Source organism: Petaurus breviceps, unplaced genomic scaffold (assembly GCF_028583685.1).
Source record: "Petaurus breviceps papuanus isolate PSGF00001 unplaced genomic scaffold, PetGlider_PUasm1.0 90574, whole genome shotgun sequence".
In the NCBI taxonomy this organism is placed as follows: Eukaryota; Metazoa; Chordata; class Mammalia; order Diprotodontia; family Petauridae; genus Petaurus; species Petaurus breviceps.
Genome location: NW_027187277.1, coordinates 4,003,975 through 4,030,841, shown reverse-complemented (window position 1 = coordinate 4,030,841; position 26,867 = coordinate 4,003,975). Strand labels below are relative to the sequence as shown.

Below are 26,867 nucleotides of genomic sequence, written 5' to 3'. Positions count from 1 at the left end.
ACACATTTGATTTTCTTTCTTAGAATTGCATAGGATAAGAATGTGGCTTATTGTATCCTTATATAGTCCAGCCCTTAACATGACTTCATGACTATTAGTTGAGAGGCAGCATGGTGTGGAAAGAACACTGGACGTGGAGTAAAGAGACCTGTATTCAAATCCTGACTCTTAAGAGTCAACTAGTTTTATGATGTTGGCAAAATTGAAAACTCTTAAGCCTTAACTACCGTATCTACAAAGTGTGGATAATAGCTGCATTACCTATACCTCACAGAATTATAGTGAGGAAAGTACTTTGTAACCTTGAAGTACTATATAAATGTCTTTTCATTGACAATAATTAAGAAAAAAAAAAGGATGTTGGGGAAATAAAAGATCTATAAATTTTGAGCTAGAGGCAGAATATATACTGGATAGAGTGCCAGTCTTGACATCAGGAAGACTTGGATTCAAATTCTGCCTCTAACACAGGTCAAGTCACTTAACTTCTCAGTGTCCCAGACAACTCTCTAAGATTGTAAACTGTGTAACAGCTGGCCATCTGTAATGGGAGAGGAAGTTTTGTACACCAATTGAATCACAGGTGCAGAACAAAAAATAAAAATAAAATAAATTCCAGTAAGGTACAAAAATATGTATACTTAACAAAACACATCCTAAAATACAAAGTAAGGCTAAAAATATGTTAATCTCCACATAATGATTTAGTCTTTATTAGACTTCTTAGGGGTGGCTCTTCCATTCAGAAAATAGGGACTGTCTTTCCATTGTTTTCTCCACCCCTTCAGGTTAATTTTGGACAGAAACTTAATTTTTAGAAGTTGACATCAAATTTTCATTTATACATCGTAATTTAAGTGCACATAAACTATCCAAAATTTTATCTTGCAAAGTACATGACTTTTGAAGGTTAAGATAAAATGACATTTAAAACATAACCCCTTTGTATTGTAAAAATATTCTACATGTTTACTTTCAAAAGATAATTAATCATTTATTTTTCTGTTTGGGAAACTTTCTTGGCATGTTTAATACAAAAAAAAAAACCCAACTGTGACTAATGTATGACTATATCTGATGTTTTAGGTAATTGGGTGCCACCCAGTGTTCAATTTCTGCAACTACTAATCTTACAAATTCAAAACAGTTTTAAACAGCTGCATTTCCAAAATGCTTTTTTTTTTACTTCTTTATGGTGGCAACAGATGAGATTACTGAATGTGTGTAATATCAAAATCAGTATAAAAATAGCCACAAGCTATTAAAATATGAAAAACAGACTCATGCATTATGACTTTAAATGCAGATTTCTGCCTCCCTTAAATTTTATCAAAAACTCAAGTGAAGTTATAGGCAACTGGAACATACAGAAAGACTCTGTACAGTGAAAAGACACAAATTCAAACTAGGGATTTAATTATAATCCATGATAATCATAGGGCAAACAATTTATTCAAAACATCAATTTACTGGAAGTAAGGTGGTCAAAACAGGAAAGGCAGTAATGCATTTAAAAAAAAATCCGACCAAATAGATGTTACGGTTCTTTACCCAAACACTGAAGATCTAATTCACCAAAGAGACAAAATGGGCTTAACATTTCACTTAAGGTAATTCAGCATTATCAGTTTTTAAGGAAATATAAATATTTTAAAACAAACAATGAAAATAAATCAGTCTGGTTAAACAAGCTGCACTCATGCTAATGAAGTTTCATTCTTCTTAACAGGATGGGACTTGGCCAAAAATCCAAATGAAAATATCAAGATAGCAGAACAATCCTCTGAAAAATCGGAATGTAAATGTCCAGTTCAATTTAGATCTGTAAATAAAAAGAGAATCAAAACAAGAGGATTCCATTTTTAACAAAACCATGATCATTATTTTATCTTCTAACATAAAATATATTATTTGAGGGGCGGCTAGGTGGCGCAGTGAATAGAGCCCCAGCCCTGGAGTCAGGAGGACCTGAGTTCAAATATGGCCCAGTCACTTAACACAAAAACTAGCCATGTGACCCTGGGCAAGTCATTTAACCCCAATTGCTCTCCAAAAAGCAATATATATATAATTTGATGGTTAACAACCCACACTAATATTTATTTATATGACTAATTTTGTAGGAATGCAAAGTGTCCAACAAATACTTCCATAAGTCCCTTATGTTTTAGAAGTAAACATTTTATAATATTTATGTATAGATATTAGGCCTAGACCAGAATGTTTATTTAGACCATCATGTTTGAAATTCTTAATAAAATTTGGCACCTACTATCTCAAACTATATGATGGCAAAAAGAACTGGGATTATATAAACTTTTATCATTAGTTAGGATGCTTCTCTCAACTCTAATACAGTTCTTCTCAGACTCAATCCTGAGGCTAACCAGCCAACAAAGATTAGGTACAAACCCATCAGACTTTGGAGAGCCAACTTTATTTATTTATTTTTAAGCAATTGGGGTTAAGTAACTTGCTCAAGGTTACACGGCCAGTTGTTTCTGGGTGTGGTGCTAAGTATCTGAGCCCGGATTTGATCCCCAGGTCATCCCAACACTGGAGCAGGTGCTCTTACTCGCTGAGCCACCTGGCCGCCCCTCTGCTCAAGAATCTTTAATGACTTTTTTTTTCTTTTTGGAGGGTAGCTGGGGTTAAGTGACTTGACCAAGGTCACCCTAGTTTTTTTTTTTTCTTTTGTGGAGGGCAATTTGAGGTTAAGTGACTTGTCCAAAGTCCCACAGCTAGGTGTGTGTGTGTGTTAAGTGTCTTGAGGCTGGATTTGAACTCAGGTCTTCCTGACTCCAGGGCTGGTGTTCTATTCACTGTGCCACCTAGCTGCCTCTCTTTAATGACTTCTTGCTGTTCACAGTTAAAGTCAAATTTTTTAGCCTGACCCAGAGGGCCACATGCCCAGGTTCCCCACCCCTGGCCTATTACGATGAATCCTCTTACTTATCTTTCCAAAACTGCTTGCTAGTTATTATTCCCCAACACCAGTCTTCCAACCTAGTCAACCCAGTCTCCCTACTCAAACACAGAAAGGTTATTCTTGCTTTCATATTTTAGCTCATGATTGGAGTAAAAATATACTGTGTCCCTATTTGGAAGTTGCTGTCTAATTCTTTTTCGATCTAAAATTTTATTACCCTTCAAGGTCAAATTAACTACCTCTTCTATAAAAAGCTTTTCCCCAACACTCCAACCCCCTAGGTTCACACAGTAAACAAACTTTTATCAGTTCCTCCCAAACACACAAAAACGGAGAACTTTTCAACATTACCAAATTTAGCCTTTTTTCAAAAAACAAAAACAAAACAGAAAGAGAAAAAAACCCTAAATATTTTAAAGAAAATCTTAAGATTTCATTCAAACACAGCAACAGGTAATGAAATATTTTTTCCTCATGCACTATGGCCCTGGAATGAGAAAAATCACTCTTTTATACACCACCACCACCTCATCCCCCAAACTACTAAACTATTAGCTTCACAAATATAGTATACACCTTTTAAATTTAAAAAGACTTATTTGGGTTAGTATTTGTGGCAACATTCTTCCATTTTAAGAAATTTTGTGTCCACTTTCATATATATATTTATGAGAGGACAAGGGAGAAGTCTGTTAAAAATAAAATCAACTAGGGCGGCCAGGTAGCACAGTGAGTAAGAGCACCGGCTCCAGTGTCGGGATGACCTGGATCAAATCCGGGCTCAGATACTCAGCACCACACCCAGATATAACTGGCCGTGTAACCTTGAGAAAGTTACTTAACCCCGATTGCTTAAAAAAAAAAATCAACTAGTTATTAGCATTAGATATCAGAATATTCTATAAAACAGAATATATAAATACATGAGATTAGTGCAGCATTAATGTGAAATATATTTGTATTAAAATTATCTAGTAAATATATATTAAATATGTTTATAAGGAAGTTCTCTGTTGAGATCACATTACAGCTTACAAAGACAGGAGGAATTAATAAAAAATTTAGTTAACTATTTATACCACTTTTATCCTGGATGAATATATTGATTGTATTAGCAGGTTATTACAAAAGGGGTATGGTGCAATAGTAAGAATAACGGATTTGGAAACAAGGACTGTGGATTTGTCATTTACTAGGTTATAACCTCGGACAATTTTAAAGTACATGAGCTCCAATTTCCTTATCTGAAAGGGCAATGGACAATCCCTGAGATCATTTCTTTCAGGGTTCTTGTGAGAGTCAAAACAAACAAGGGATTAGAGCATGGAATTGTTACTAACTGTCCTGCACCTGAATTGTTAAAAAGAAAACTGAACTTTGCAGGTTAAATATTTGATGGACTTGAACACATACATCATCAATGTCTTCATCATCATCCCCGATGTCATCAAACTGGATTTCATCATCATCTCCAGGACCAAATGTGTCTGTTTCATTGATTTTGGCTATTAAAAAAAAATCAAACAAATTCATATTACATATCATTAAAAAATAAATTCCCATCAAAAGCGACATCTCTTATAAACCATTTAATAGCATAAAAAATTCAACGCCAACATTAAATTCTCTCATGTTCTGCTGCTTAGTTAAGATATGCACTAATTCTCTGTCATTTCCTCAAATTAATTACTTTTAGCAACACTGTCCTGAAGGTCAGAGATATCATATGGGAAGAGGAATTTGACAAATAATTACTACAAGTAGTATTTTAGGACAAATGATTGTTTTGCAACACCTGTTAAGTAGAGAGTTAAATGTCACATGTAATTCTAAGTATGTAAAAATGATAATTCTTTTATTTTTAACCTAAATGATAGCAAAAACAAGCAGCTAGAGGAAAGATTTATAGATATTGTTTTCTTACCATGCTCTGGAAGTTCCCCATATGCCTTTAAACTTCTTGCTTCATCTGCATTGTATTTTAGTATAACATCGGCTTTGTTATCCTTTAAAATATATATGAAATACACTCAAAATTGGCTAAACCAAATTATTACCAATAGTCTAATAAATGTCTTTCAAACTGAACACTGAAAGTATAAGACTAATGGTAAATTCATTTCCTTCATTCTGGAATGCCATCTCTCCCCTTTCAAAGCTTCCAACTTACCCCTTTACCCCCTTTTTACTTCTTTCTAAATATTCCTAAATGTGTTTATCAAATAGCAGGAAGGTGTCTAATGTACACAGCTGAGAAATATTAACACCCTAATAAACAATGTCGGTTCTAGAACACAAAAAATTATTTCCTTCCTCTTAATAGAGGTAAGGCTATAGAATGTTCCATAGACTGTGAACTGGAGGGGACTACATTGCAAATGACATGTACTTTTTAAAAAAAGCTATCAAAAGATTTTGAAAAATACCAAACTCATGAAAATGTGTTTAGAGTCTACTTCAATAAAATATAAATGTGCATTAGATGTCTTGAAGCTACCTACTGAAAATAGGAATTTGTTGATCTATCATTCCTGATTCCAATTCCAAGTGCCTTCCCATGCATTTGACTGTATTTATTTTCTTTATATGTACACTGCGCAAATTTATATATGCACTTATTTCCTTGTAAGAAGCTTAATGAGAATCAAGATTGTTTCACTCTTTGTATTTGAATTCTCAGGGCCTAGCTGAATGCCTGGCAAATAGAAGGTACTTAAATGCTTGTTGATAAATACACTACTACCTTCTAAAGAAAAGTGTATTTTTACTCGAAAAATAAAATTGGATCAATGAATAAATATCTTACGTAATTGTAACTTATTATCTATTTACAGAAAGTGACTGACCTACAGATTGCTCAAGGCAATGAAGTGAATTCCATAAGGATAGACAAAAAGTATGAAGATCCTTGAGACCGGAAAGGTAAAGGCTGAAGGGCAATATGACAAAAAAAAATACCATAACAGGAAAGGCATGGCTAAAATGAACGTATATTTAATTCATACTATTCTGAGAGAGACATTATGAGAGTTACAGGAGTTTTATGATAAAGAAATAAAAAGCACTGCTTTAGAGTGTAGTAAAAACACAGAAAAAGGTTTTACAAGGTCACTGTCATAGATAATTCAGGGCTTTCTAGATTATTCCTCTGATCTCCAATAAGTTAACAAGGATGTTAGCAAACAAATGAAAAAAAAACAAAACAGCAAATACTCACCTGGTAGTCTCGGAGACCAACCAATATAATGTCCGATGTATTTATCCAAACCTATAAAAGGCAAAGAGTTTATTGTATTCATCAACTCTAAAGTCAACACAATTACAGGACCAAAACCAAGTTCAAACATACTATGTTCTACCAAATCATGGCATGTTCCTCCATATCATAAGTCTACACAACATAAGTTAGGTACAAAGCTCTGAAAAGAAACATGAAAAACCCAATATTATCATCTACTCATCTCAAATGTTCTTACTGTCCTGATAGAGATAAAGGCTAGAGTAAAGCTACTACAGCTTCTTAAGATGGAGATTGTCAACTGCACAAGGTACTTAAATATATCTGATGAAAATTAAGAGAAACTGGTAAAAATTGTCAAATAATTGTCACCTTTGTTTTTAAGGGTGACATACTGCTATTATATTGAGCTATGACAAAGTATAAGGTAATAATGTATTCCTCCTCCAATAGTGTAAAAAATGTGTTGTTTCCTAAAAGCAGGAAAACTGGAATGGAGACTTCAGAATTGGGGAAAATATTCTTCTTATTCCTAAGCACAGACTATTCTCATGCATAGTAGAAATCTATTTTTTGTATGGAAGGAAAGGAGAAAAAAAGTCAGGGATACAAAACAAGGTCTTTCTTCTGATACTATATCTAATTTTTACTGTGCACTGAAAGTACTCAATTTTCCTGGAGCCATGATAGATAGGAAAGACACTAGAAAAGGCAAAGTCACTAGTTATGATTATTTAACATAAGGGTTTTGAGAATAAAGAATTATGTAAATGAAAAAATGAAAACTAGTATTTGGTTAAAGTATTTTCCAGTAACATGAAAAAAATCCAGTTACTTAAAAAAAGTGTTACAAAATGTTAAATTTGTTTCAAAAATTAGTTCTAATGTGGAACTCAGCTAAAATGTTTTCTTTTCTTGGTTCCATACGAACAACAGTTCTTACCAACACTTGGTGGCAGCACGCCCTGGTTTTAGGTTAAGTTCTTTTGAATGCTATACCTCTCGATTTTAAACATACAAAATTATCAAACACTACATATTCCTGCTGCAACTTTGGCTGCAGAGGATGATATATACAGGAGGGGAAAATAGGGGTAAAAGAATGAGAACTGCAAAACTTCTACCTTAGAAACTGGCCTGCTTAGAATTTTAGAAATACCTCCTTTTACAGTATGACAGTAATATTTACATACCTATAAAAGTTAGTTTGGGTGAAGTCTACTCATTTAGAATTAGAAATAGAACTATAATTTAGAAAACAGTATTTTTACATTTTCTATAATATACAAACCACCTGTGTTTTTACATTTTCTATAATATACAAATCACCTGTGTATTGATGTTTTAAACATTTAAGGATTCCATAGAAATCATAGTAATGTCTGTAGGGTCATAACACTTGCAGCTAGACAAGATTTTAAGAGGTCATTTCATTCAATAGTCTCATTTTACAAATGACTCCAAAAGAGCACAGTGATTTACTCAAGGTACCAGAGGTGGTAAACTGGCAGAACTGAAAAGTTGAATGTGGGTCCCTACTCCAAATTCAATGCTTTTTTACAACTTGGCTGCCTCAAAGTCATTACCTTCTAAACACCCATAAAATATCTGTATGAATGTTCAAATATCCAACATTCAACTATAATTTTAAAAACCTGATTATTCCTGTGCTGATACCTTTTTTTAATTAACTATTGCTACCTTGGGGGATATAAAACATTAAAATGGTGCTGAGTCTGAACAAAGCAGTCCATCATACTTGCATTTATTCTTTTGTTCTCAAGACCACTTAAAATAAAAACACAAAAATATCAACGTGTGAGCTATGACGACTGCTAAACCTTATCCTAGTGCAGAGGGTTTTTTGACCTGGGGTCTGTGAATTTGGTAACTGTATTTAAATATAATTGACTTCTTCTGTAAGACTTATGTATTTTGTGCATTTTAGAATATTATTTTGAGAAAGGTTCTTCACCAGGTTGCTTGGCCAAGTGACTTGCTAAAGATCACAATGGCCTAACTTTCTGGGCAATGTAAAAGGGCACAACTGTGCATACCCTTTGTCCAAAGAGATCTAAGAAAAAGAAAAATGACCTATGTGTAAAAATATTTATAGCAGCTCTTTTTCTGAAGGCAAAGAACTGAAAATCGAGGGGGATGCCTATCAATTGGGCAATGGTTGAAAAAACTGTCGCATATGACTGATGGAATATTACTGTGCTATAAGAAAAAAGTGGATAGGGGCGTCTAGGTAGCACAGCGAGTAGGAGCACCAGCTCCAGTGTCGGGATGACCTGGAGATTGAATCCCGGGGTCAGACACTTAGCACCCACCCAGAAACACTTGGCCGTGTAACCTTGAGCAAGTTACTTAACCCCAATTGCTCAGGGGGGGCCAGGTGGCTCAGCGAGTAAGAGCACCGGCTTCAGTGTCGGGATGACTTGGAGATCGAATCCGGGCTCTGATACTCAGCACCACACCCAGAAAAAACTGGCCCTGTAACCTTGGGCAAGTTACTTAACCCCGATTGCTTTAAAAAAAAAAAAAGAAAAAAGTGGATAAAGGGAAGGGCAAGATTCATAAAAACCTTGAAGACTTTATACAAATTGATGCTAAGTGAACAGGACCAGGAGAACATTGCACATAGCAACAACAATATTGTAATGATGATCAACTGCAAAAGACCCAGCTACTCTGATCAATACAATGATCCATAATAATTCCAAAAGACCCATGATGAAAAATGCTCTCCACCACCAGAGAACTGATGAACTCTGAATACAGATTGAAGCATTATCTTGTCTTTATTTTTTTTTACCCCTCCCCCCCCAACAATGTGGCTAATGTGGAAATGTTTTGCATGATTTCACAAGTATAAAGACTACATTTCTTGACTTCCCAATGGAGGGAGGGAGAGAATTTATTTTTGTAATGGAAAATAAAAATTTTAAATAAAAAAAAATATCATACTGATTGATAGTAAGTGGCCAGGATTTGAACCTAGGTTCTCTAACTCCCAATCCAGTCCTTATTCCACTCGACCACTCATTAGGGTCTTAAGGAAATCTGGAAGCTTTTAGCAATGAATATCCCTGCAGATCTTCAATGTAGAACTACTTTTCCCTGTAATTAAAAACTATAATTAGTCATACTGTAAAACAAATACCCAGTGCATTCCTTTCCCCACATATACCTTTTTTCTTAATTTCCCTCTGATGTGACATAACCTCTTCACACCATCAAAACACATTGCTTCTAATCGTCCATTTCCCAACATTTTGATCACCTGGGCATATTCTGAAAACAAAGAGTGCAGGAGAAAAAAACCACACCTTAAAAGAAAGCTCTCCAAAGATCTATTAAAAGTACATTCCTATTGCTAAGGTTTACATCAAAAAGATTTCTGCTGTTGAATGATTATACAGTCACACAATGCAGAAACTACTACTTCAGTAGCAAGGAAGTGAATTTATAACATTTTATCCAGAACTTTAAAACTGCTACAAAGAATTAACAATTTTCTTTCTTCCTTCCTTCCTGTCCCTATCTCACCCAGGCTGGAAGTACAGGGGCTACTCACAGGCCTGAACCCACTACTGATCTGTATGGCTGTTTTGACCTACTGTTTCTAACCTGGGCTGGCTTGCCTGCTAAGCAACCTAGTGGCTTATAGCTCATTTCTTGAGCTCAAGATATCTGCCAGCCTCAGTCTACTTGGGCCAAGGATTACAGCCATGAGCCATCATTATTTTTACATGTTCACATCACATTCTATTTTGAAATTTTATATGAAAAATGATATGGTAATTTAAAAATTATTTTAACTTACATAGTAAATTATGTTCATAAAATAACTATTTGAATACTTCTACTTTAAGTCTTACTTGATTTGCTTTGAGTAATTGAAAATTATAAAACTGTAATCTTGTAAAAAATTCTTACAATTCAGGCTTTTCACTAAATTGGGGTTCTCTCCCAAGTAGCCTACTAAAGTCAGTATAATCTTTCTCTTTGCCTTCTACAGTTAGAATTTTCTTCCCGACAAGATCTAAAAGAATTTTAACCACACATTTTCCACTTTCTGAGACAAAGAAAACTGTAATTTAACAGGTTTCCTCTAACAACTCCTAAACAAAGTCTTACATGTTAGAAAGTTGGTAACTTTAAAAAGTAGCACACTTACCCTGTCCATCTTCCTTGAAGACCAATTCTCTTTTTTCAGATTCATTTTCGTTCTTTCCTCTGCGCCTATTTTTACCTCCCTTACCTAAGGATTAAAAAGTAAGAAACTATAAAAATCTGTATACAATATACAAAGGTAACCATGGCTAAAATAAAGTTAATAAATCTTAAAACAAAAATGTTTTTTCAGGCACATCTTTAATTTTCTTCATGTCCTAGGAAGAAGGCAATAGGATTTCTGGTTAACATGGAGGGGTAAAAAATTGTAGAGCAGTTCAATTCTCCAATATATATCCAGTAAAAACCCAGTAAAGGAAGCCCATAGTCTTCAAAATGGGAAGTACAAATGGAAAGGGAAGGTATGGCATACTCCAACCTCAGACAATCTTTAAGGGCTTGAAACCTGCCTGCAAGCAAAGTGTGCTAAGTTTATACTTAACACACTGAGGGAGGGTGGGGGGTGTAAAAGCAAGTTGATGGAACCCAGGAAATGAAGTTCAAACCAAAGAGATCTTAAATCTCTCATTCAAAAATGCAGGAGGAAGTAAAGCCTGGTCTTGGTACAAAGTCCCAAATCAGGAATTCAGACTGGAGATATGAGTAAAGAGAAGACACTGAGCCCTATGAATAAATATTACAGGCTAAGAAATGCCCATGAAGATAATTCAGGACAGACTAAGTAAAAGCAAAGCCTCAGAGGAAAAAAAATGGCCTGGTCATGAGGACAAGAATATTAGAAGAGATAAAAAACATCTTATTACAAGTGAAACAAAAGCTTCTGAAAGAAAGAATTGGCAGGAGAATAACATAGAACAAAAGGTAAAAAAAACAAAAACCTTTCACAAAGTAATGGAATCCTTAAAAACTAAAAATGAGCAAAATGATTCCATGAGACAAAAATATCAGAAGAGTGAAACATCAAAAAAGAAACAAAAAACACTTTTCAATCATATTCAAGAAACCATCAAGGAAAACTGCCCAGAACCAGGTGACAAAGTGAAAACAGAAAAGAACTTACAAATCATCTCCTAAAAAGAAATCTGCAAAATGAAAACTATTGGGAACGTTAGAGCCAAAATTCCAGAGCTTCTAGGTCCAACGAAAACAAGTCAAAGTAGCCAGATAGATCAAATACCAAGAAATTACAGCCATGAACACACAACACTAAGAAATCATTATAAAGGAAGGAAAATCTTGGAATATGATATTCTAAATGGAAAAAAATAAAGGCTTACAACTTATCCTGAAAGACAATATAATCCCATAGGGGAAAAAATGGATCTTGAATGGAATAAATAACTTCTAAGCATTCCTGATGAAAAAAAATTTAAGATGATTTCTTCTACTACTACTAAAGGCTAGCATTTATATATAGTGATTGAGGGTTTGTGAAATGCTTTTTGAATGTTATCTTGTTTCATCTTTACAACAGTCCTATAAAGTAAATGTGTTATTCTCATTTTACAGATGAAGAAACTGAGGCAGATAAAGGTTAAGTGTCTTGCTTACAATTAACACGCCAAGTTAAATGTTTGAACTGGCTCTCCCTGACTCCAGGGTCAGGTTCTATACATTGTACTGCCTAACTGCCTCTCTTCGAAATAAAAAAAAAAAAAACATTTTAAGTTAACATATCTGAATAATTGAAAGGGACTAACCAAAACCAAGAAAGTGCTAATTCTAATAAAAGAAGAGACTAATATCTCTTCAGAACCCATGGTGGCTTGGGGGTTGTTTTTATTAATGATAAGATTAAGGAGGAAAGGGGCAGCAGGGTGGAGCAGTGAATAGAGCACTGGCCCTGGAGTCAGGAGGACCCAGGTTCAAATCTGGCATCAGACACTTAACACAAAAAACTAGCAATGTCACCCTGGGCAAGTCACTTAACCCCAACTGCCCTCCAAAAAGGAAAAAAAAAAGATTAAGGAGGAAAGAAAACGGAGGTGAAAAATTTAGGGAAGAAATGAGCAAGAGGGTGGGACTTACTTTTTCCAATACCAAGTATGTGAGAATGTAAAAAATATGGAAGAAGAGGTAGAAGGTACAGGTATCTCACGAACATCACTTTTATCTGAACTAGAAAATATACCCAAAAATGTGTGTGTAGACACAAGAGCTGAGGTGGGAGGAAAGGTAGAATGACCAAAGGAAGGAGAAATATGTACAGATGATAAAAAATATGCTGGATAAGTGACAAAATAAAAACAACATGACATAAAAAGGGTGAGAATCAGTGATCAGTGAATGCTATTCTGCACCACTCAGACCCACATAATGCTGACACTTTGTGATCTCCACAATGAAACACAGGCGAGAACAGGAGAGCCTGCTGATTCCAATCATATACAACATCCTCATTTATCAGTGAACAACTGGGAGAAGAATGACTCATCACAGGACGTCATATTTCCATTTATTGCTATTTAGTGTCTAAACAGTTATTACGACTCAAACTAGCCTTGTATATGATTTCAAAACGTTATTTAGCTTTTTCAGGACTGAGATTTGGAAGATTAACAAAATGGTAAGAGCAAACTGGGGACTAAAGTATAGGTCAGTATAATGCTAATTTAGTATATATCATGGAGGGGAAGGAGAGAGAAGTATCTCCAAATTAGAACACTGCAGAAAAGAATTCTCTCTTAAGCTTCCATATATAGAACTAAGTATGGATGAAGGAACCACCATTCATTCTTCCTATATTTGTTAAGTATCTACTGTGTACAGCAGAGTGCTGGGGAAGACACAGAAGGCAACCTAAGAGAAAGATAAGAAAAACTGGTAATACACACTATTCGAAGATAAATGCATCAGAATCGTTCCTACAAGTTCTATGTGAGGACAGAGAGGGAGGCTATTAGAGGTGAGGGAAATGAAAGAAGGCTTTGTGCAGAAGGTGGCATTTGGGCTGAATTTTTAATGATTTCTCTTCTTTTTCCTCTACTTCTCTTCCTTTCCTTTTTTTTTTTTTTTTAAACAGACACAACAGGTGTTTGTGGACTGACTGATTGGTTGACCAACAGCATCATTAAAACCTGATGGAGGTTTTCAAAATTCTTTCTAGAGATGACTTGTCTGTGCTTCACAAAAAGCCTGTGCCACAGGTCGTTTTACAGATGAGATGGCTGAGGGTCAGAGAGATGAAGTGACTGGTGACATACCTGGGAAGTGTCCATTGTTCATCATACATGAGTATTTCCTGAGCATCTCTGTACCTTTGGGTGTATAGTAGTCTTATCTTTCCGAATTCATCACTGGCTCATTAAGGACCCCTTCTCTCTCTTCTTCACATCCCCTGGGCCTAGCACTATGTGTGGGGGTGGGGTGGGTAGGGAGAGAGAGACTATGAATATTAATAGTACCAATGAGAGATGGTTTGTTCAAATGCAAAGTTATTTCTAGCTCTAGGAGTAGAAATCCTTCTGAGGATGAGATGCAACAGAGTCGAAGAGCAGGCAGGAGAGTCTGACACCTTGCCTCACCTCCCTGTAGAAATCTGCCTTTAGAATCTTACACTGCCAGGGCTCCTACATACCAGTAATCATCTTGTCATTATAATGATGGAGAAACTGAGGCCCAGAGCAGTAAGGCTGAGCTTCCCAGGGAGTAGGAATGAAGGTAGCAGGGCTGCCTTGGAAGTGAGGTCCTCTAACTCCCAATGCTGGTTGTGTTCCCTTAGCTGCATCACATTCACTGAATTTAATCAACTTAAATTAAGTACAGTCTCCAGGTTCCAGGCTCCACTCTCTTGGACCAGGACTACAGGTTCTGGGTTCTGGACTTTAAGTTCCAGATCCTAGGTTCTATGCTCCAGGAAAGACACTTCTCATGCTTCTCTGGCTTCTTGTATCTGAATGTCAAATTTTCAATTCAACTCTGGTTTTTTCAGCAAGAATGCTTGAAAGTCCTCTATTCCACTGACTATAAATTTTCCCCTGAAACATGATACTCAGTTTTGCTGGGTAGGTGATTCTTGGTTTTTAATCCTAGCTCCTTTGACCTCCGGAATATCATGTTCCAAGCCCTTCAATCCCTCAATGTAGAAGCTGCCAGATGCTGTGTTATCCTGATTGTGTTTCCACAATATTAAAATTGTTTCTTCTTCACTGCTTGTAATATTTTCTCCTTGAACTCTGGAACCTGGCTATAATTTTCTTTTTGGGATCTTTGGTCAAGAGGTGATCGGTAGATTCTTCCAACCTCTATTTTGCCTTCTGGTTCTAAAACATAAGGGCGATTTTCCTTGAGAATTTCTTTAAGGATGATTTCTAGGTTCTTTTTTTGATCATGGCTGTTTCTCTCTCCTGGATCTATTTTCCAGGTTGGTGATGAAATATTCCAATTAGATATTTCACACTGCCTTCTATTTTTTTAATTTGTTTAGATCTGTTTAATAAGTATCTTGATTTCTTATAAAGTCACTAGCTTCCATTTGCTCCATTCTAATTCTGAAGGAATGATTCTCTTCAGTGAGCTTGAGATTCTTTTTCCATCTGGCAAATTCAGCTTTTTAAGGCATTCTTCTCCTCATTGGCTTTTTGAGCCTCTTTTGCCATTTGAGTTAGTCTATTTTTTAAGGTGTTATTTTCTTCAGTCAGGTTGTTGACTCTCTTTTCCTGATTTTCTTCATCATTCTCATTTCTCTTCTCAATTTTTCCTCCACTTCTCTTATTTGGTTTTCAAAATGCTTAGGCTCCTCTCTGGCCTGTAACCAATTCATATTTTTCTTTGAAGCTTTTGGTGCAGGAGTTCTGACTTCACTGTCTTCCTCCTGTTCCATACTTTGATCCCTTTTGTCCCCAAAATAGCAATCTAAGGTTTGACTGCTTTGCTTTGCTCATGTTGCCATTCAATTACTTAACTTTTGAGCCTTTTTGCCACAGTAGAACTCTGCTTCCAGAGAGGAGAGCTTTGTCCCAAATTGCTGGGGTTCTCACAGCTGTCAAAGGTATTAGTTGGCTCCCCTCTCTGAAGTCTTCACATGCTTTGGCTCACTGGTCACATACACTAGGACCTCCACCCTAGACAGCAATCCAGATCCAAGCAGGTTAAAGCAAGAGCAATTACTCCTCAGAATGGTTGCTTGGTTCCCCTATAATTTGCAGGCCAGGAGCTCTGAAGCAGCCATGCAGCCACTTCTCCCTCCCAGGGGCTGGACCGTATTCCTGGACCCCCCTGTTCCCACAAAGTCCCCACTGACTGCTCACTTTGTCTTTGGCATTTATAGGTTGATAATTCTGGAAACTGCTGCAGCTGCTGGTGATCCAGTCTCATGAAGTCCTGCCAAGCCAGGGCTGATCAGGGCCGCCCTGAGGCTAAAACCCACTTGCGGGGTTGGGCTTGGTTCCCAGGGCACTGCTATGGACCCTTCCTGCTGGCCTGTCTTCAGCAGGAGATTTGTTTCTCTGCCACTTTGTGGGTTCTGTAGCCCTAAAGTTTGTTTAGAGTCATTTTTAATAGGCATTTGAGGTGGTTATGGGTAGAGAGCAGGGAGTTTTCCTGCTTCTACGCTGCCACCTTGGCTCTGCCTCCCACTTATTTTATTTTCAAAATCCTTTTTGAGCTCTTCCATGGCCTGAGACCAATTTATATTTTTTTTGAAAGCTTTAGATGTAGGAGCTTTGACTTTGTTGTCTTGTTTTGAATGTATGTTTTGATCTTCCTTATTGCAAAGGTAAGACTGTGAATTTCTTTTCTGTTGTTTGCTCATTTTCCCAGCCTAATTCTTGACTTTTTAACTCTTTATTAAGGTAAGGGTTCTGCTTTCTCCAGGATGGCGGGTGTACTATCCCAAACTTCAGGGTTTTTTGTTTTTGTTTTTTTGCTTTTTGGAGGGCAACTGGGGTTAAGTGCCTTGCCCAAAGTCACATGGCTAGTTTTTGTGTTGTGTCTGAGGTCAAATTTGAACTCAGGTCCTCCTGACTCCAGGGCTGGTGTTCTATTCACTGTGCCACCTAGCCGCCCCTAAAAGACCATTTTTTTTTTTGCTCTTCGGAGGGAGGAAGACAGGGAAATTGGGATTAAGTAATTTGCCCAAGGTCACATGGCTAGTAAATGTGTCGATTGTCTGAGGCTGGATTTGAACTCAGGTCTTTCTGACTCCAAGGCCAGTGCTCTATTCACTGAGCCACCTAGACACCCCAACTTCAGGGGTTTTAAGCAGTTTTTTTCTGAGATACTTCTAGGGACCTGTAAGTTTTTAGTTCTTACAGGGTAGTATAATCTAAGGAGAGGTGTTTACTACTCTTCTGGTCTGAGAGTGACCACAAGCACTCTTTTCTGCTCTTGGAACTGTGAGGAGGGTTCACTCTACACTGTTGCCACAAGCTCTGCTTGCCAGTGCTTCTCCTTGCCACAGGACTGCAACCCAGATCCAAGTATGGGCAAAGTAACAAAGTCCTGCCTCAGTGCCAGCAGAGACCCCTGTAATCTCTCTTTCTGACCAGTTGTTCGAGCCCCTTACAATCTGTGGGCTGAGAGCTCAGGTAACAGCTGCTTCCACCACTGCTGATTCAGTCACTCCCCAGGCCTGTTCTGTGTTGGGGCTGGAGCTAGACTGTGCTTCTTTGTCATCCATGTCCAACAGCCCTTTCCTACTGACCTTCTAAGTTGTCTTTGGCATTTGTAGGTTGAGAAGTTTGGAAACCGCCACAGCTGCCAATGATTTAGTCCCCTGAGGCCTGCTCCAGGTTTGCTGGCACAACCTATGCTGGACTGTGCTCCTCTCTCAGACCTTTCCTGTTGACCTTCCAGGTTTTCTTGGGCTGGAGATTTGTTTCACTCTGTCTTTTTGTGGGTTCTTGTGCTCTAGAATTTGTTTAGAGTAATTTTTTACAGGTATTTTGAAGGGTTTGGGGAAGAGTTCTGGAGAGTCCCTGTGCTCACTCCACCATCCTGAGCCCCGCCCCCAATCCTTGAGTTTTAAAGGATAGACAGAAACTCAGCAAACAAAGTGAGGAATTTCATAGTAAGACATCACATATCTTCAGATTTTGTGGAGAATCACTTACTATATCATGCTATTCCACATCTGTAGCTGGTAAATACATCTAATTGAGTTAACAGGTCTCAGACTATATATAAATGAACTTATCTTAAAGTCAACTAGCCTTTTTTCTAAGGATGAACTTTCAGTAAACAAAGATTATTTCCAATACACTAATTAAATCCACAAGTACCAGGGGCTCATATATTGACAGGTCAGATTTAGTTCTTTAACATCAGCTTCTTTTAGTTATTACTTGTTAGATGCCAAATCTTCCTACCTCCAAATAGCTGTGTTAAAAATGGAAGTGATCAAATTAAGGTTCTTTTATCCTCAGAATTTTTTAAGGGTTCTTTTACCCTCTTTTACCTCCTTAGAATGATCAATTATAAGGATTTATTTGTAGTAAAATAATTATCTTCAAAAGTGACTACCTTTGGTACCTAGAATTGCATGACATCTTAAATTAAGCTAACAGAGGAGCAATAGTGAATGGATCTCATACAGTTATTTCCTGATGAGTCCATAAGATGCATTAAAAAACAAAACCCAAAAAACTTCTAACATGGGTTCAACTACCTTGGGTTTTATTTTGTTTTGTTTTTGCTTTTTGGAGGGCAGTTGGAGTTAAGTGACTTGCCCAAAGTCACATGGCTAATAAGAGTGTCAAGTGCCTGAGGCTGGATTTGAATTCAGGTCCTGTCCTACTGACTCCAGGGCTGGTGCTCTATTCACTGTGCCACCTAGCTGCCTGTAATGCGAATGTAAATTTTAAAGATCTTCCCTGCCCCTAGGCTAAAGTGCATAAGAAGCCTGGGGAGGGAGGCTTGTTTTTCACTAGATACTTTTCGATTGGCCAGTGGGTCAATAAGGTTGTTACATTCTCTGAGCCAGGAGAAGGCTATATAAGCCCTGATGTGTAGCTTTGTTTTGGGACTCACTTTGAAAAGTGTTCTGTGATTTGATCTGAATTCTGGGAAGCCGTTGTTGAGAGTCCCCCGGCTTTGAAAAACCCAGAATGTGGAAACCCAGATGTTGACTGGGTATGGATGTACTGGTTGGACAGTTTGGAAAGCTGTCTACTTGATCTGTTAATGTCTTGATAATTATGCCTGTATACTTTGAGGTTCCGGGTGCTGACCTTTTCTTCTGAACAAGGTAAACGATATATGTTTGACTGATTAAAGTAAGCTTGTTAACCCATTTTGAGTTGCTTTCCTTTAACAAAGCAGATCCAAGAACCTGTGGTAGCTGCAAACCCTGAGGACGCTTGGGGTGCTTGCTGCTACACTGCCCCAACTTTTACTTTGTTTTCTAGTACATGTGCTCTGTTATTTCAAATGTTGAGGTTATTATACTGTAATGAATGCTAAGTTTAAGGTTTATCCTTTAAAGAATATCAGCTCTCCAAAGAACATGGGAAAAGGTGTACATAAATTATTTAAACTAAAGATTTAGGACTAAGAAGAAATTTAATCCAAATATCATTTCATGATAAACTAGTACCAGAGCCTTCACTCATATTTACAGCATGGTAAAATGGTCTTAAAAACAGCTGAAAGTCTACCCCCCATTGTCTGCCCTTCATTCTTCAGTCTTCCTCAAGCCACCTCCCAATTTCAGATTCAAAATTCAATTCACATCACTAGTGAGTCAGAGCTTCTTTATCAGTAACTAACTCCATACTTCTGGCTCAAATACCTCTTTTGCTGGGCTCTATATACATGCTGCATGCCTTCCCCACAGAAGAGAACCTATACTCCACTCGTACATGCAACCTGAATCTGCTACAATACATTCAGATGTACTCAGTAGAATTTAGATGATTAAAAGTTTCTGTTTATCACTTTGCCATCTTCCAAGCAGGGCTGCACTCAAAACCATACCAGAACAATTAAATATACCTGAACAACACAAGACTGTTATATTCAGTTTAATTAGTGCCTATATGGTGCAACAGATAGTACACTGGGTCTGGAGTCAGTATGACCCAAATTAAAATTGTTCCTCAGACACTTTACTAGCTGTGTGGCCCCGGGCAAATCTCTTAATCGCTCTCTACCTCAGTTTCCTCATCTGTAAAATCTATATGTTACAGCATCTACCTCTCAGGGCTATTGTGAGGACCAAATGAGATAACATTTGTAAAACACTACGCAAACCTTAAAGCAATATAAATACCATTAATAATAATTTACAATAAGACAAAACATTAAGAGTTGATTGTGAGCTTATTGTATCGTATGTATTGCATTGTGCTGAACCTAGAGGAAGATACAGTTAGCTAAGGCACAGTATTTGTCATTTTGTAGCTCATAGCCTAATGGGAGACATGACCCAATTAACAATTCAAAAAGTTAGATTTTAAGAAATAAGTACCAACAAAGTTTTCTGAGAAAAGTAAAGACTAATTTGGACTAAAAATTTTAAGAGAAGGATTGAAGAGACCAGCTAGACTACAATAACCCTGACAAGTAGGTAATCAGTTTCTTCCTGAGTACTCTGAAGTAATAGGAAACTCATCTCCAGATTAATTCTTTCTAATACACTGAGCCTAAATGTACTTCTCCTTCAGCTGCTACCTATTGATCTCAAAAAGATTCAAAGGACCATAGATTTATTAAACATGGAAGGAAAATTAGGGCCATTTGGTCCAACCCTTTCTTTCTGAAGATGAGAAAACAGGTACAAAGAAAAATGACTTGCCCTGAGTGACAAACTATGTGTTGGAGGGGGAATGTGAGCCCAGATCTTTTGGCCTTTATGTCCAACACTCTAGTATGTCATGCTGATTCTGTAGCAAACCAAAACACAAAGGGAGCTATCAAAAGGTTTCAAGATGACACAGTCAGATCTAAACATAAGGAAAATTATTCTGCCAGTAGGGTGGACTAGATGAATCCCAGCTTCTGAAAGCCTGAAAAGGGGAGAAGATAGGAAAATATGTTAAGGGTGGTAATGAGAAATGGTATATACTAAGGTGGGGCAAGAGGCATGGAGATGAAGTCTTGGAATGAGAAATACTTCAGGTAGCCTGAAATTTAAACCTGTTTTCTCTTCTTATTTTCATGCAGCTGGTGGTACAGTGTTGGGCCTGGAATCAGGAAGTTCAAAATCTGGTCTCAGACACTAGTGGTGTGATCCTGGGCAAACTTTTTAACCTCTGTTTGCTTCAGTTTTCTCAACTATAAAATTGAGATGATAATGGTACTTACCTTTCAGGCTTGTCGTGAAGATCAAATAAACTAGTATTTATAAAAAAGAAGCACTTAGCACAGTGCCTGGCAAAGAGTAACAGAGTAGTTTTTTTCTTTCATTTTTCAAATGCTTTATTAACTTCTGTTACATCATTAATTTCTGCCAGATTGAGTTACAAATTTTCTCCCCATTTTTCCCCTACCCACCGCCCCAAAATAGCAGTCCCACAGGATGTCCCCTCCTCCAATCTGCTCTCTTCCATACCCCCTTCGACTTTTCCAGTAGGGCATGGTGGATCTCTATGCCGCAGTGCCTGTATATCTCACTTCCCAATTACTTGTAAAATAGTATTAATAATAGTATATATAAAATTTTAAACATTTGATTTTAAAACTTTGAATTCCATATTCATTCCCTTCGTCCCTTGTCACCCACCCTTATTGGGAAGATAAGCAGTTCAGTATAGATCGTACATGTGTAGCTAATGCAAAACATTAACATAGTAGATATCTTATAAAAGACTGACAATATTCTCCTCCCTCATATCCCACCTCCCACTTGTTCTATTCTCTACTTTGATCCCATCCCTTTTCAAAAGTGGGTGCTTCCAACTTCCCTCCCCACCAGCCTGTTCTCCCTTCCATCATCCCACCTCTCATCCCCTTCCCCCCCATTCTCCTGTAGGGTGAGATACCTTATTTAGTGTGTATTTCATTCCCTCCCCAAGCCAAATTCAATGAGAGTAAGGTTGACCCATTCCCTTTTGCCTTCCTATTCTTCCCCTCCATTGTAACCATTTTCCCTTGCCTCTTTTTTATGATAGTTTACCCCATTCTGTCTCTCCCCATCTCTTCTAACTATATTCCTCTCTCACCTTTTTATTTCACCTTTTAAGTATCATCCCTTCCTATTAAATTGGTCCTGTGCCCTCTATCTATGTATACCTATATACATACACACATCCACATATGTATTCATATGCTCGTATACCCTCCGATATAAATATATATGTATTTCTATTCCCTTCAACTATTTTCATACGGAGAAGAGTTTCATCAGTTACAATAATCGTTTTGCCATGTAGGAATGTTAATAGTTCAACTTTGATAAGTTCCTTATGATTTCTTTTTCTTGTTTACCTTCTCGTGCTTCTCTTGCTTCTTGCATCTGAATGCCATATTTTCTATTCAACTCTGGTTTTTTCATCAAGAATACTTGAAAGAGGGGCAGCCAGGTGGTGCAGTGAGTAAGAGCGCCGGCTCCAGTATTGGGAGACCTGGGATCGGTTCCAGGCTCAGGTACTTAACAACACACAAAATAACTGGCCGTGTAACCTTGAGCAAGTTACTTAACCCCAATTGCTTAGGGGTGGCCAGGTGGCACAGTAAATAAGAGTGCTAGCCCCAACATCGGGAGACTTGGGAGCAGTTCTGGCCTCAGATACTCGGCACACACATAAAAATAACTGGCCATGTAACCTTGAGCAAATTACTTACCCCCAATTGCTTTAAAAAAAAAAAGAAAAAAAGAATATTTGAAAGTCCTCTATTCCACTGAATGACCATATTTTCCCCTGAAACATGACACTCGGTTTTGCTGGGCAGATGATTCTTGGTTTTAATCCCAGCTCCTTTTACCTCCGAATATCATATTCCAAGCCCTTCGATCCCTCAGTGTAGAAGCTGCCAGATCCTGGGTTATCCTGATTGTGTTTCCACAATATTCAAATTGTTTTTTCCTGGCTGCTTGTAATATTCTCTCCTTGATCTGGAAATTTCAGAACCTGGTTATAATATTCCTAGGAGTTTTCTTTTTGGGATCTTTTTCAGGAGGTGATTGGTGGATTCCTTCAACCTCTATTTTGCCCTCTGGTTCTAAAACTTCAGGGCAGTTTTCCTTGAGAATTTCTTGGAGAATGATTTCTAGGTTCTTTCTATGATCATGGCTTTCAGGTAGTCCAATAATTTTAAAATTATCTCTGCTGGATCTATTTTCCAGGTCAGTGGTTTTTCCAGTGAGATATTTCATATTGCCTTCTATTCTTTCATTTGTTTGGATCTTTTTAATAGTATCTTGATTTCTCATAAAGTCACTAGCTTTCATTTGCTCCAATCTAATTCTGAAAGAATGATTTTCCTCAGTGAGCTTTTGAGATTTTTTTTTTCCATCTGGCAAATTCAGCTTTTTAAGGCATTCTTTTCCTCACTGCCTTTTTGAGCCTCTTTTGCCATTTGAGTTAGTCTGTTTTTTTAAAGGTGTATTTCCCTCAGTCAGGCTGTTGACTCTCATTTTGTAATTTTCTTGCATTGTTCTCATTTCTCTTCCCAATTTTTCCTCCTCTTCTCTTATCTGCTTCTTAAGGTCTTCTATGGCCTGTAACCAGCTCATATTTTCCTTTGAAGCTTTTGATGCAGGAGTTCTGACTTCACTGTCTTCCTTCTGTTCCATACTTTGATCCTTTTTGTGCCCAAAATAGAAGTCTAATATTGGATTCTTCTGTTCACTTTGCTTCCTTTGCCTGGTCATGTTGCCACTCAATTACTTGACTTTTGGGCTTTTTGCCACAGTAGGACTCTGCTACCAGACAAGGGAGCTTCGTACCAAAGGCTGGAGTTTTCTCAGCTGCCGGAGGTATTAGTTGGGTGCTCTCTCTGAAGCCTCCACACGTTCTGGCAAACTGGTCACATACCCCAGAACCTCTACTCTAGACCACAATCCAGATCCAAGTAAAGCAAGAGTGATTACCCTTCAGACTGGTTGCTTAGTCCCCCTACAGTCTGCAGGCCAGAAGGTGAAGTTGCAATGTGGCAGTGGCTACACCACAGACCTCAGCAGCTTCTTGCCCCAGGGGCAAAAGCCAATGCACTCCCAACTACTAGGTCCCAAAGTCCACACTGCACTGACCTCTCACTTTGTCCTTAGCATCTGTGTTGATAATTCTGGACCGCCACACTGCTGGTTATCTGAAGTCCCTCCAGCCAGTCCTGTCCTGGACTGTCCAGGTCAGGCCTGTCCTGGAGCTAAAACCTTGGGTGGAGCTGGGCTCGGCTCCTAAGTGCTGTACTGGCCGATTCTTGCCAGCCTGCTGGGCTGTCCTCAGCAGAAGGTTAGCTTCTCTGTGTCATTTTGTGTGTTCTGTAACTCCAAAGTTTGTTCAGAGTCCCCTTTTACATGGATTGGAGGTGGTGAGAGCCGGAGCCACGGGGAGTTCCTGTTTCTACTCCGCCATCTTGACCAAGTAGTTTTAATAATACAGAATAAAGGCTTATTTTCTCCCTCCCTCCCACAATATTATGGTATAACAGCTGCTCATCATCACATATATAATGTCTCTTCATACAGCTGGGTAGACAGCTAAGATCTCTGCCTTTCAAATTTCTTCTAAGTTAAAAAAAAAGTCACTTGTAGATGAGCAACAGCTCTAATAATAATCTGGCAAATCAACAGCAAACTCTGGGGGAATCTCATTTAATCTGAAACATACTTACTTACTAATCATGTAATACAAAACAGAGATGGAGCAACCCGGATTGGAGTCCCAGCTTCAATATCATATAATAGAGAAGTCACTTACTCCCCCCAATCTGTAAAATGGGATACTATCACACTACTTACAGAGGGTTGTTGTAAGGAAATTAGTGCATATAGAACTACAGCAGCACTGCACAAACCCAAACAAATCTGCAAGGTACACATACTGACAACCCTTATTTCCCTGACCTTTAATTTTTATTTAAATTATGAACTTAAGTATCAACATGAACATGTCAACATACAAAGAGAATTGTAGGGGAAATTTCCCATTACATACCATTTAAAATGTATTATTAAATTTAATAGTAACACAACTCTCTTGCAAGTTAGTACAATAATACTCTAACAAATTCATATAGAATAATTTGGTTCAGCCATTTTACAACTCTCAAGTAGGCTGACTGCCTACCTAATCAGGGCTATTGTAGTCTAGCTGGTCTCTTTGGTCCAGCTCTTAAAATTCTGTAATTTTATTTGCACCCACTCTGTTCCCCTTGACATAACAAAAAGTGTTCCCATAAATATTTTGTAAACAAGTCCTTTTACTTTGTCTTGGATCCTCTTTGGAGTATACTTCCAGTAGTCTACAGGTCAAAGGGCATGCACAGTTTAGTGACTTTCTCGACAAAGTTTCATCGCTTTCCAGAACAGATGGATCATTTTACAGCTCCACCAAATGGATTAGTGCAGGCCTGTACAACATATAACCCACCAAAGGATTTTGGGTGGCCCAAGAAAAATTTAGAGGATGTAAAAGAAAGTAAAATTGTAAGAAGTGCTTTGTCCATGCCCTGTTTAACCCACCTTCTACTACTCACTACTGTGCCTGTCATGTAACTTGGAAGGTGGGCTGCCACTGCACACTCTCCTGTTTATCATGTGACCTGTGGCAACTGACAACTGTCAGTCTGTCTCTAGCCTGAGAAAAGCGAAATCTTTTCTGTTATGTTTTACATCTTTACTGGAGTTGAACAGGGACAAAGTGAGTGCAACCATTCGCCAATGCACCTGACACCCTATGAGATGAGTGGCAAAAATTCGAGGGCTTCTTATCCTCCCTCGATGTGGAGGCCACCCTCCAAGTTATATGAGTATCTGGTGCTTTCTCCAAGGTTAGACACTCAGTTCAGTTTTTCTTTTTATGTGTGCAGTCACTGTGGAAATTTTTTGGTTCTAACAATCAAGTTTTGGGGGTGACTTTGTAAAAATGGGTGATAAAAAGAAACAGAAGATTCAATCAGAACATAAAATGTTTATTCAAAAATAGATACTAGGGGCAGCTAGGTAGCGTAGTGAGTAAGAGGTGCCAGCCCCGGAGTCGGGAGAACCCAGGATTGGTTCTGGCCTCAGATACTTAACACCCACACAAAAAAACTGGCCGTGTAACCATTGCTTTAAAAGAAAAAAAGAAAATGAGGCTACTAAGGATAGTTTTCAGATTACTAAAGAGATTTATTTCAAACAGGATTCCAGAGTATGATAAACTGATTACTGACAAGAAGTGTAATATGTCCCATTAACTAAATGTAAACAGTAAGAAAACATGAAAAATGTATTAAATAAAAATCTTAAGTAATTAGTGTAACTGATATTAATTGATATTTCTCTTTTTTAAAAAAATATGGCTTAAAAGTAGATTAAAGTTAGCCACTAAAAACCTATCTGTGGCCTGAAGAAGTTTAACCTGTTTTAATTTTGGCCCCTACTGCCAAGCTACGCAGGTCTGAATCAGTGTATCTATCCTCCTACCATGCCCTCTAACAATCCCCAATTCCCTTTTTTGACATCCTATTCAATCTGATAGGTGTCAAGATAGAATCTTAGACGTGCTTTAATTTGTATTTCTTGTAATATTAGTAATTAGAGCATTTTTCATATATATATGGTTGATAGTGTGCATCTCTCCTTTGGACAACTACATGTTCATATCTTTTAATTTATTTGTCTATTGAAGAATGGCTCCTATTCTTATGCATCTGAACCAGTGCCCTATCTATCTTGGCTATCAGGTTCCTATTTGAAATTTGCAGCCAAAATCTTCCTCTAGTTAACTGTTTCACTTATAACCCTATCAATCAATTATGCATCAAAAAATACCTGCTATTTCTAGGCTCTATGCTAGGCATTAGGGATAAAAAAATAAAAATTAAAGTCTCTCCCCTCAAGCTTAACTTCTATGGATAGAAGAAAGAATACATGTATAAGTACTATAAAATATATACAAAGTAAATATTTGGCAATGGGAAAGATATGAAGAGGCATTAACAGCTATTACTCCTTTATTGTGGCTTCATCGGACTTTCCCATTTTAGAAAGGGGTCAGCAATTTCAATGCTATCTATTCCAGTAGCACACACAAACTACAAATGTAAATGTACCATCTAATTTGTTGCCAAGGCCTGTCAGTTTCACCTCTAGAATCTCTTGCACATACTTGCCTTCTCTGCTCTGACACTACCACCACTCTAGTGCAGTCCTCATCACCTCAGGCTTGGACTACTGCAATAGCCTCAGGGGTAAGGGTGTCAGCTGGCCTCAAATTTCCTCTCCAAGTTCTCTCAATCTTCCTCCATAGAGCTGCTAAAGTGATTTCTTAAAAAATGGAAGACTAGATTATGCAGCCCTTCCCTGCCCTCCCTCTCCCCCCTTACTCAATAACTTCCCATTGCTTTCAAGACTAAATATGAATTGCTGTTTGGCATTCAAAACCCTCTATAACTTAGCCCTCTCCTACCTTTCCAGTATTCTTAAAATTTACTTCCCAAGACACAATGATCTAGTGACACTTCTCTCCTTGTTGT

At 37.7% G+C, this 26,867-nt stretch overlaps 1 protein-coding gene across 1 annotated transcript in view; it reads right to left on the bottom strand.

Moving 5' to 3' along the window:
* Window positions 1-1,412: 1,412 nt before the first annotated feature.
* The window catches only part of EIF1AX (eukaryotic translation initiation factor 1A X-linked), a 41,273-nt gene continuing 15,818 nt past the window's right edge, over window positions 1,413-26,867 (bottom strand). Inside the window, exons 2-7 of the mRNA XM_069063435.1 lie at window positions 10,351-10,434; window positions 9,361-9,464; window positions 6,147-6,197; window positions 4,854-4,935; window positions 4,343-4,434; window positions 1,413-1,822 (exon numbers count right to left, since the gene is read on the bottom strand). Coding sequence (XP_068919536.1) covers window positions 1,817-1,822; window positions 4,343-4,434; window positions 4,854-4,935; window positions 6,147-6,197; window positions 9,361-9,464; window positions 10,351-10,434 — 419 coding nt within the window. The 3' untranslated portion in view covers window positions 1,413-1,816. The remainder of the gene's footprint in view (window positions 1,823-4,342; window positions 4,435-4,853; window positions 4,936-6,146; window positions 6,198-9,360; window positions 9,465-10,350; window positions 10,435-26,867) is intronic.